We start from the raw sequence: 12342 nt of genomic DNA on the forward strand, positions 1-12342 counted from the left end.
AATCTATTGTAGTCACTGTTAGGAAACCTGGTAGGTAGGATTGGGATGAACTGGGAGAGGAGAAAGGTCCCTGAAGACTCCTCGGTGGTATGTCCTTGAATCATTCTGAGTGCCTTATAATAGTTCCCATTAGGAGCAAGAATGCAAGGCTCTCATCACAGCAGGGTTTCAAGGCTCCCTTTCCCTTCCCCTCTTCCATTTGCTGATAACCAGCCTCTAGCAACATCATTATATCAAGGTCTTTGGAGCGGGACAGTAAAGAACACAGTGACCCAAAGCTCTTTAGCCAGAATACAGATATAAGTGGGATCTTAGACATAATTGAATCTAACCCCTCATTTTACAGATGAGAGAAATGAAAGCCCAGATAAGTGGATGGCATCGAAATAGGGTCAAACAGGTAGCAAGTAGCCTGATCTGGGATTTGAATTGAGGTTCTTTGATTCAGAATCCCAAATTCTGTCCAGTGTATAATGGATGAGGGATAGATGTGCTTTAGATCACAGCAATATGGGAAAAGAGAAGCTGCTGGGCTCCCGGATTGGTAATGTCCATGCCCTTGTGATTGTTTGGGGCTTGGCAGCACAATTGCCTCTTGAATTCAAAAGGATTTGCAGAGTAATCCCTTACCTTATTGAGCAGCTGTTTCAGCTACAAAGTTCTTGTTTACTCAGAATTCAAGACTTTAAAAACTCAGGAACTTTTGCCTTTTGTCTTTAGAAAGGTAGATTTCACAAAATGGGTTTTAACCATTTGAGATCTACTTTTCCTTCTTTCGCTATAGACTCTGGGCTCATGTCTTCTGGGGTAGTAGCTGGCAATACTACCCTCATCAAAAGCCTTATCAAAGAGGGGCACAAGAATCCAAATCAAAGGATCATGAGTTTTAGAATTGTGATGGCCATTCAGAGCCTTTATACTCCAGTCTAGTCCATATGCAAGGTAAGAACCTTATGAACTAGGAAACTCGGGCCCACAGAAGGGAACTGGCATGTCTAAGGTCACAGCTAATTAATGACAAAACAGGCACTAGAACACAAGTCTGTTGGTTCTTGACCCTCTTTCTACTATTTAATTTTGATTTCTTGTGCTTTTATCTTTTTTACAAAAAAGCTACTCTCTTTTTCCTCCCTGTGTCTTTTCTTGGTAGAGAGAAATATTTTCTCTGTTAGTATACACTGTAAGAACACTGGTTTTGGTGGTCTCTTAGTGGCCTTGCGGTGACAGATACATGGTAAGAGCCTTCCACGCAGCCAGGAAGAGACATGGGCACTGGGGAGAAAGGGACTCATTATTTATCTAATCTACTTGTCGGTTTCTATAGCACCTGTCAGCCTCATATCCAGTCACCTTGACAGGAAAGGTTGATCAGGGACACCAAGATCAGAAAAGAGAGAAGAGAGAAAAAGAGTGCCCTGGAAGACTATGTTCCCCTCTCCATCCTCTTAGGCCTTAGGCAAGGGCTGGAGTAGGGTCAAGGTTTTCTGCTCTCCAAGGTACTGAAGAGGGTAGGCCACTCAGGGAGAGAGGGGCAAAGGCAAGGATTTAGACACTGCAAGTATATTCACTTTCCAGTGCGGTTCTCCCTCCCCCTCCCGCTAAATCTCTCTCTTCTTTTTTTCAGGCAGCTGAACTGGGGATGGTATCAGCCTACTACACATATATCTTCACTAATCTGGTAAGACATTTTCCTAGTTCATCCCTTCTTCGTTGAGATTATTATTAATTAGTGTTGGTGTGCTATGACTGATTATGGCTCAGGAACTATATAGCAGGGAGAACAGAAGTGAAGAAGACCAAGAAAGCCACCGGGTTCTAATATCTTGGAAAATGTAGGTCTATTGGGATCCTCAAAACCCAATAGATCTTTACATTTCATTTGGAAGGATTTAGGTTAGATTCTAGGAAGAACTTCCTGACCAAACTACTGGAATGGGGTACATTTGGTAGAATGTATATTCTCTGGAAGTCTAAAAGAGCTAAAGAAATGTCTTGAATAATAAAACAAATGGTCTATTCTATTGGGATCCTCAAATCCAATAATACTTAAACTTTATATTCAAATGTAAATCTGGGAAGGGAATCTAGTGTATCCAGGCAAATGTCACAAGCCAAGAGAAGACAAGTTTTCAGTTTTGTAGGGTGATGAATATATCTTCTTTTTTACTCTTGGTTTTCCTGGTATTGGACACTCACATTCTTTTTGAGAAGCTTTCCATAATCCTTGAAGTCAGTAACAACCTTTCTCCTCAGACCCCACATAGCCCTGTATTTATGTGCCCTTTTTAGGCACTTTTTATGAAATAATATTTCTTGTAGCTATCAACATATATGTCCTGCCCCAGACTCAATAGTTACCTTTACAAAGGCAATGATCATGCTTTATGTAACTTTGTTTTTCTTCAGCACCTAGCATGGTGCTCTACACAGAGAAGGTCTTTCACAAACATTTGTTGAATGAAAATTAATTTTCTAATTTCTAATCCAATTTCAAGTTGAAAAACTGAGGTGCAACAGGTAGAACTGGCTTAGATTCATAAAATCTTTGAGCCAAGAAGTAGCTTCAGATCATCTAAATCATAGCCCAAGGATTGCAAATTATTTTTCTTAATATTTTGGTAACTATTTCAATATAGTGTATTTTATAATTGTATGTATTTGATTTTGTACAAAACACTATTATGACGAGGCATCCATAGGTTTTCACCAAGCTGACTAAAGATTCTGTGACCTTTTTCATGAAGCTATTGGACTATATTCAATTCAACAGATCATTAGACTGGTAGCTCTTTGAGGGCAGGGAATATTTTTGATTTTCTCTGTATCCCCAAAGTTCAGGCAATATGTAGGCAATAGGGAAGAGGAATGACGAGATCAGAGGTGTCATGTAATTCTACTCCTTTGCAAAGGACCCTTGAATTTGAGGACTCTAATGGTTTGTTGAATTGAATCTGATCCAGCAGCTTCATTTTACAGGAGAGAGAACTGAGACCCAGAATCCCAACATCACATAGGGAATTAATAGGATAGCCATAAGTCAAGGAGTAGTGTTAGAACACATAGCCAATGTTCCCCTCGGAGTCAAATGATTTGTTGATTCTACAGCCTAATAGTCTTAAAAGACTATTTCATGTTTAAATGCTTTGCCACAAAAAGATTCTGGTTTAGATTCCGGGAAAGACTTTTTAGTAGGCTTTTTTTTCTGGAAGTCTGAGAACATGAGAGCTTTTCCATTATCCTATATGATTTAGAGTCAGGAATGAACTGTGTGATCTTTGCCTCTTTGTAGTCCCAAGTGTCTGTACACATATAGAACTTAAGTAGGGCAGTTGTGGAATTACTCAAAGCATTCTAGAATCTTAGAGGTAGAAGGGATTTTAGAGGTCATCCTATCTAACCCTCTGCCTGATGCGGAAGTCTCTTCTACAATAATACCCACAACCTATGCTTTTGCACTTCCAGTGCCAGGCAGCACTGTAGATTGTCATGAAGATTTCTTTTTGTTCCACATACCCCCTTCCCAATGGCAAACAGTGGGGACAAAAGCTCTCCTGCTTTTCTAGTGAGAACTGCCTCTCTAAATCAGAGCATTAACATGTAAACAAGAAGAGAAGGATTAGCCTATTCCCACAGCCACATAGACACGTTCACTTAAAATAAGGCAGAATTCAGGGAGCGCCTGGGCAAGTTGGCAAGAGAGTAAAGAGAAAGATTAAAGTACAATTCCATTCCACCTTCAGTGCCTATGAGAAACAGAGGAGAAGGATAGTTACAAAGAGAAGAGGCATGCCAGGGGCTGCTCCACACCGCACTAGCCCCTCAAGGGCATGTAGGTAAGAAGCTACAAGGGTGATATCACAGGTGGGAACTTCACCCTAACAGTTATGAGCCTATGCTATTATGATCACAATGATGTATTTGTGATTATCTGGATGTTTTTTTCCATAAGAAGGCTCGTTTGAAATCCCCATTCATACTCATCTAAATAGAATAGATCAGATCCAATACTGCTTAGAGGCAGGGGAAAGGATGAATTGACTTTTGGCAGTGCCTTTCTAATGGATAGAATTAATACAAATAAGGCATTTTGAATCCTTTATGCAAGGAGAAATGAGCAAAATATAGGAGCACAGATGATGCCATTCAGATGGGAAAGGAAAGCATAGAAATAGAACAGTTATAAGACCCAAGCAGCAAGTGAAGGTTCTGGAGTCCACATGAGCGTTCTGCTTGCTGAGACGAGACGAGACAGACGTCTATTAGGAATAATAAAACGATTTCTGATCTCACATAGGAGGTTGCGCCAGCCTGCTCACCAAGGGCCTTGTCCAGCCAGTAGGAGCTTATAAATATTTATTTCTACCAGCGTCAGTGTGCTGGAGAGGAAGAGAAGTGGTGGCAGATGTGATGCTGGCTAGTTAGAGAGCGGGAGCCAGAGGAAAAGTCACTCAGGGATGGAGAGGGACCACAGAGAGAAGTGAGCAGGGCTGAAATGGGATGAGAGGTTGTGCAGAATGGAGTGGTGGGGGCTAACTGTAAGGAGGGATAGGGAAAATCATCCAATTTCAGGTATTCCAGGCAGCCTCACCTCCTGAGCCCTAATTCTCAGTGCAAATGGTATCTGTCCCTAGTTACAGTGATTGCTTTGAATATCTCAATTCTAGGGCATCATCACAAAACCAGTGCATCTTCCCAGGGTCTCCTCCTGTCTCTGGGTCACCGTTCACATCTCACATAAGGACAAATCCACATCACTTTCTCCTTAGGATTCAAGCCCCTTAACAGGCAAATGATACCATGTATTATTACAATATCATGTATTATTACCATATCATGTATTATTACCATGTGACTTATCTCTCTATCAACATACATACATATACAAATAAATACATATACATGAGAAAGAGATAGACAGAGCTATTGCCATAGAGGAAATACACACACATAAAGTGAGGAGAGGAGAAGAAGCGGGGAGGGAGGGAGAGAAAGGAGGGAAGGGAGAGAGGGACAGAGGATGAACAAGAGAGAGAGAGAGAGAGAGAGAGAGAGAGAGAGACAGAGACAGAGACAGACAGAGACAGAGACAGAGACAGAGACAGAGACAGAGAGAGAAAACTTAATCAATCTAGAGAACTCTTGGAGAATTCTTCTCCAAGGTCAGCCTTCTAACCATTCTGCCAATTTTGATTCTTGAAGGCCTCAATTTCCTTCCTGACAAATGAGAAGGCTAGAATAGAAGTTCTATAAAGTCTCACTATATGTGTATATATTACATATAACACAATAAAATTGAAGGATTGGAATGAATCTCAGAGATCAGAGTCCAATCTCCACCCAAATCTTGAATCCCTTCCCCCTTACAATTGCCCTTCCAGGCTCTTCTGTAGAATAAATTGGCACTTGTAAGTCCTGTGAGGAACTAACTCACTGGGGAGAGGAGGTCTACTTTCCTCCTAACAAATGATAACAATTTAGATAGATAGCTAGATAGGTGTAGGATTCTTGAAAGTTTCAGCACCTTTCTTCATACCACTTTCATACCAGCTACTTTCAGCCCAACCCTTATAGCCATTATCAGGGCAAGCAACTTTATTTGAGAAGCAGTTAGTTATCCCTGCCATGCAACAAGAAAAACAGGCAAGTCAGCCTGTCTGAAGCAGTTAAATACTCTGAAGGAGATACAAGAGTCAAAATATGTTAGACAAGTCAGATCACCACCACCACCTTGACCACCATCTCCTTTCAGACCCTGATGGGGATAGTTCAGGACCCTAAATCTAAGAGCCTTAGAAATAGCAACACTTTCAGTCCAGTGCCCTCAGTCATCATCCTTGGAAGCAACCGTTGTGTATGTGTATGTATGTGACCTGGCATGTGTTCCTCCAGGTGCTGCAGCCAGTTACTAAAGACTCAGGAATAAAAGTTCTTGTCACCACAATCTCTGGCACTGTTGAATGGTTTACATCAGAAAATTAAGATTTTTATAAGTAGAATTACATTAAAGAAGAGACATTACTATCATTACTATTTCTTTTGCCTCTTCACCCTAAAAACCATAGAGCTTTTCCATTTATCTTGCTGCTAAAACCTTCTATACATGTAGTCATTCTTGTTAGAATGTGAGCTCCATGAAAGCAGGGACCATCTTATTTTTTAATTTGTTCCTTCAGCATGTAGTACAGAGCTAAGTAAGTGCTTAATAAGTGCTTCTTTCCTTCTTTCCTCCCTTCCTTCCTTCCTTCTTTCCTTCCTTCCTTCCTTCCTTCCTTCCTTTACTCCTTCCTTTCTTCCTTCCTTCCTTCCTTCCGACTTTCCCAGCTCCTGAGGCAGTCCATTCCCCTTTTGAACAGCTCTAATTGTGAGGAAGTTTTTCCCTTACCTTGAACTAAAACCTACCTTTCTGTTCACTTTTACCCTTTGGTCTCATTCTGCCCTCAGGGTCCCTGCAGAACCAGTCTAATCTCTCTTCCATATGACAGCGCTTAAACTTTTCAAAGGCATGTATCATATCACCTCTTGAGTCTTCTTTTCTCCAGGCTAAACACCCCAGATCCTTGATCTTCATATGACATGCTTTCTCATCTCCTCATCATCCTGGTTGCCCCAAGCACATGTTTGAGCTTATCAGAGCTCTTCCTAAAATGTAAAGCTCATAACTAGATACAATATCCCAGACATGAACTGACCAGGATACAGTGCACTTATAGATCCTCTCTCCATACATCTGCTAATTTAGCCTACAATAGAATTAGCAGGGCAGATCATGTCTAAGATCATAAATCATAGATTTAGAACTAGAAGGGACCTCAAAGGCCATTAAATTCAACTTTCTCAAACTGAGGCAAGAGAAGTTAAGAATCTTGCCCAGGATCACGCAGCTATTAAATCTCTGAGGCAGGATTTAAACCCAGGTCTTCTTGGCTCCAAGCTCAGTGCTTTAGGTTTAGTGTGTACTTTATACCCTATGCTCCTGGTCCAATTCTAATCAGTTCCTGTTTTGTGAGAAGAACTGTGCCAAACACTGTAGTAGACATGAAGATGAATATTGGCATTACCACTCCCCTCCACAGGCTTACTACCTAGAAAGGAGGAAAGAATAAGATAAACTAAAATATAAAGTAAAGTGCAATCAGGCCTAATAGGAATAAAGTAATCTCAGAGGACATATGGATCCCAACAGAGAGAGAAAACTGCCTCTTACTTGGCTGCTTAATAATCTTGGCCCCCTTTCCTTACCCCAGTCTGGATGAGCTGCTATTCCCTGACACTATGTTGTCAGAACCCTTTTGTTCTTCCACTTCCTTATTGAATTGGAAAAAAAACCCTCTCAAGGTTTCATACACATAGATTATCTGAACTTTCCAGCAATTATATGCGCCTACACCCATGGTGGTGAATTTATGGCATGTGTGCCACAGATGGCACACAGAGCCCTCACAGTGGGCACATGCACTGTCATCCACCAGAGTTTGTTGCTAGAAAGGCAGAGGGACTCCAGCTGAGCTGTCCCTCTGCCCATCCCCACCTGAGGACATTTCTCTCTTCCCCCACCCCTCTGCCCAGTAGCCAATGGGAATGCTTCCTCCCTTCCCTGTCTAGGGTAAGGTGGCAGGAGGGTGGGGGAGTGGGGAAGCACTTGGTCTCTGGGGGGTGCCTGGCACTCAGTCCCTAAATGGGTTGCCATCACTGTCCTACACCATTGCTCAGACCATTCTCTGTATTTAGAATGGCCTTTTCCTCCATCTTTACCTCCTAAGTTTCTACCTAACCCATAAAGTTTATCTCATGGGATAATAGAATCCTAGCATATTTGAGTTGAAAGGGATTTGAGACAGTAATCCAGAGGATCTTAACCTAGAGTCTACAGATCCCCAAGAGATTTTCAAGGGTTCTAATTTCCTGTAAAGATTTAGTTGGGGAAAATACTGCACCTCTAACTGGAATTTAGCATTTCTTTCATTTAAAAAATGATTCTGAGAAAGGGCCTATATGCTTCACCAGACTGCCAAAGAGGTCCATGACTCAGAAAAGGTTGAGATCCCTTCATCTCATTCAGTTCCCTCATTTTTCAGGAGAGGGAAATGAAGCACAGGCTCCAAATTGCTAATGAGTGACAGATTCAAGGTCCAAACCAAGATCTTCTGACTGATTGAATGATTCTTTCCATTATACTACTGTCACTCATTCCAGGAAGCCTTTGGTTCACTGAAACCATCGCCCAGAACTTCACATCAAGTTTTGCTCTCACCTCTCCAATGCATGAGAAACCATGTAGCATAGTGAATAGAAGGTGGCCTTGGAGTCAGAAAGACCCAGGACTCCAGTGTTCTCTCTGACTCCTACTGACTGTGTGTCCTTGAACTTTTAACTTCCTAAGGCAAGTCTCTAAGACTATGTTACCAACAGGTTACCTGTCCATATAAGTATTCTCCAGATGGACAACTCCCCTAACTGATGACATAACAAAGTCAGGTCCAGCCTCAATATATGTGATAGTTATTTGTCTTATTTTTTTTAACCCATACTAACAATTCTAAGACAGAAGGGCAAGGGCTAGGCAAATGGGGATAAGTGGCTTGCCCAGGGTGACACAGCTAGCAAGTGTCTGAGGCCAGAACTAAACTGAGGTCCTCCCAATTCCAGGCCTGATATTCTATATATTATGCAAGCTACCTACCCTATCTGATGTTACAAATTCCTTTACTAGACTGTGGTCAGAAACTAGATACAGACTAAATTCTTTATCTCCTCCATTAGCTAGCACATTGCCTTGGATATGATGATGAATGAACGAATGACCAAATGAATGAATGAAAAAAAATTGTGAAGTGCCTACTAGATGCCAAGCATTATGCCACGTACTGGGGATACAAATGCAAGGAAGCCAGGCAGTCCTTACCATCAAGGAATTTACATTCTGATAATGGCAGAAGATAACACATAGAGGGATTCTGGAAAATGAGGAACAAGGAAAGTACTAGTATGGGGGCAGTAGAGCAAGAAAGGAGGAGGTAGAAATTACAGCAAGAGTAATGGGAAGCATGAGCAGCTAGGTGGCATGGTGGATATCAAGTTGGGCCTGGAGTCAGAAAAACTCATCTTCTTGAATTCAAATCTGGCCTCAAGCACTTACTAGCTAGTCACATAATCCTGTTTACCTCAGTTTCCTCATCTATAAAATGAGCTAGAGAAGCAAGTGGCAAACTGTTTTAGTATCTTTGCCAAGGAAATCCCAAATGAGGTCCCAAAGAGTCAAACATAACTGAAAACAACTGAATAACAACAACAACAGCAACAAAGGTGAAACATAGCTGAAGCCTTTCCCAAAATGATGGGTTCAGGGAGAGAGTCACTTTGAGTAGAGGAAAGGAAAGCCCTAGGTTGGAGATTTCACAGGTTCCAGGCACATAGTAGGTACTTAATGAATGTTTGTTCATTGATTGATTTCAGGGAAAATAGCAAAGCAATATCTTGCAGGAAGATTAATTCTTTCATTCATTAAATATTTATTAAGCACCTAGTCTATGCCAGGAACTCTGCTAAGTGTTGGCTATACCAAAAAGAGACAAAAGATAGTCTCTGCCCTCAAGGAACTCTCAATCCCATGGGAGAGGCAACACACAAATAAACATACAATGCAAGCTATATGCAAGTAAATAAGAAGTAATTTTAAATGGAAAACATAGAATTAAGAGAGGATAGGGAAGAGTACCAGGTCAAGATGAGTCAATGCATGTCAAAACCTTGCAATGGAGCAAATGTGCCCACATTTTGAAGTCGAGTCCCTCCAGAATCAGGAGTGACAGTAGCTTCCACCTATATAGAGCTTTAAGTTACGATGCATACTCCTCACAGCAGCCCTTTGAGGTGCAGACTATAATATTTCTATTTTAAATATAGTGAAACTGAGGTTCATAGAGAAGTGGATTCCCCAAAGTCACATGATAAATATGTGTTACAGGCAGGATTTGAACTCCAGGTTTCTGAGGTCCTCCCCCAGCAGCAGTGTCCATTGTGACACATAACCTCTGCAGAGAGTAGACTAGCAAATTCTGTAACTAGTGGGTCAATGCCAGAAAATTGGAAAGCTACAACAGCCAGAAAGGACAAGACAGGAGGGTAGCTTACAGTCCAAGACAGAAGGTCAGGGGCCTGAGTATCTATAGGAGGGGAAGGAACAAGCAACTGTCAGCAGGAGGAGCCCACACCAACACTTGATCACAGAAACCATTCCCTTCCATCCCCCTTCTGCTCCAGGGCTTGTCTTCAGTCCCAATCAGTCTGGATTGGAAAATGGCCCATCAGCAGCCTGAGCAGAAGAGGGCAGAATAAAGGCGCAGTTTCTGTTCCTAGCAAATACATTCAGGCAACTGGATAGCTAAGCCAGATCAAGGGAAAATAGAAAGAACCAAAGAGTCAGGAGCTTCAGCAGGTCAGAAAGTAAACTGCTAGACAATAGCCAAGAGGATATATGCTAAAAAGCAGGTGGACAGGAGCCCAGGCAAATAGTCAGGGACCAGGAGACAATCAAGGACTAAAGAAACAGAGACAAAACCAAGAGGAATTGTAGTGCTAGAGTAAGAAGGACCCAGATAGCCAAAGCAAACTTCTGGTTCAGCCCCAGTGCTTGCCTATGTATCCTGTTAAAGTATGAACACAGCTTCCAGGTATCCATTTAGATTCAACAAATATTTATTAAGTGGTTATTGTGTGCAGTGGAAGCCAGGTTGTGCCATGGATAGAGCACCAACCTTGGAATCAAGAAGACTCATCTTCCTGAATTCAACTCTGGCCTCAGACATTTAATAGCTATGCAATCCTAGTCAAGTTACTTAACCCTATTTACCTCAATTTCCTAATCTGGAAAATGAACTACAGAAGGAAATGGCAAACCACTCCCATGCCTTTGCCAAGAGAACCCCAGTAGGTGTCATGAAGAGTAGACACAACTGAAATGACTGACCAATAACAACAAAAATTGTATAGAGAGAGCACTGTACTAGGTAATAGGTTAAGGTTCTCCATTCCCTAGAATTTTTGATCTAACAAGAGGAAACAGTTCCAGGCATATAGTAGGAAGTTAATAAATGCATGTTAACAGGCTTGACACATACCCCAACACAAACTACAATACAAAATAATACATGACAGGAGCTTAAGGAAAATATAAGCAAAGTATTATGATGTGTGAAGAGGAAAAATTCATTATCCACCATGAGGATCTCAGAAGGCTTCACAGAGAAGGGAGTTAGTGGTACAATGGAAATTGAAAATGCAGCTGGGGTCAGAAGTTCTGGGTTCAAATCCCATATCTACTACTATCTTTTTCTCACTGTCTAAAGAGACCTCTCTTCCTCACCTACAAAATGGATATAATAACATGTGTACATCACAGAGATGTTTTGAGGAGAGCTTTTTGTTAATTTTAAAGTGTTCTTTCTCTGTGAGCTTTGCTCTACTTCCTCTGGAAGAGTTGGGGAGTTTTGGGTCTTTAAAAGAAGAGTAGAAAGAACATTTCAGGTCTAAGACATAGAACATGTGAAAGTGTGAAGTGTATGGAAGAACTGCTTGGTTTTGTTGGAGAATAGAGTATGTGCATGGGATTAGGATTAAGGCAATGATAGTGAAACTTAGAAACTGAGTGCCCAAATTGCAACCCTCCTGCCTCATACAGGAGAGGAAAAACAGAAGAAAAACAACTGCTTGAACACTTGGGTTGATGAGGACATGATTGGGGTTGTAGACCCGAAAAGACCACACCAATGTAGCTATCAATAATATGTAAATAAGTCTTGACTGACCACACATGTTAAAACCAGTGGAAATGCGAGTTAGCTATGGGTGTGGGGGGAAGTTTGAGGGGATAAAGGGTAAAGTAAAAACATGAATTATGTAACCATGGAAATTTTTTCTAAAACTAATAAAAATAAAAAAAATAAAAAATAAAATAAAACAAGTCACCCACCTTACCCCAGACAGGGGAGGGAGGAAGTGTTTCCAGTGAGCTACTGGACAGTGGGGTGAATAATAGGAGAAATGTCCTCAGGTGCATGTGTAGAGGGGGAAAAGAACAGCGCCCTCCAGCATGCTCTGGCACGTGTGTCATAGTTTCACCAACAGATATAAGGCGAAGTTATAAAGAGATTGCACATCAAAGAAGTCATAAAATGAGCCTCTGAGTGGGAAAATTCTGAGGTCAAGACCCACCTTTGATAGGTCCTGTCTGTATGGCTCTGGGCAAATCATTTGCTATCTCAGAGCCTTAGGCTGGCTCTTTCTTTCTTTCTTTCTTTCTTTCTTTCTTTCTTTCTTTCTTTCTTTCTTTCTTTCTTTCTTTCT

At 41.4% G+C, this 12342-nt stretch overlaps 1 protein-coding gene across 1 annotated transcript in view; it reads left to right on the top strand.

Moving 5' to 3' along the window:
• GRIK4 (glutamate ionotropic receptor kainate type subunit 4) overlaps window positions 1-12342 on the top strand; it is a 315433-nt gene that overhangs the window by 41109 nt on the left and 261982 nt on the right. Inside the window, exon 5 of the mRNA XM_044669645.1 lies at window positions 1625-1678. Coding sequence (XP_044525580.1) covers window positions 1625-1678 — 54 coding nt within the window. The remainder of the gene's footprint in view (window positions 1-1624; window positions 1679-12342) is intronic.

Source organism: Gracilinanus agilis, chromosome 3 (assembly GCF_016433145.1).
Source record: "Gracilinanus agilis isolate LMUSP501 chromosome 3, AgileGrace, whole genome shotgun sequence".
NCBI classification, from domain to species: domain Eukaryota; kingdom Metazoa; phylum Chordata; class Mammalia; order Didelphimorphia; family Didelphidae; genus Gracilinanus; species Gracilinanus agilis.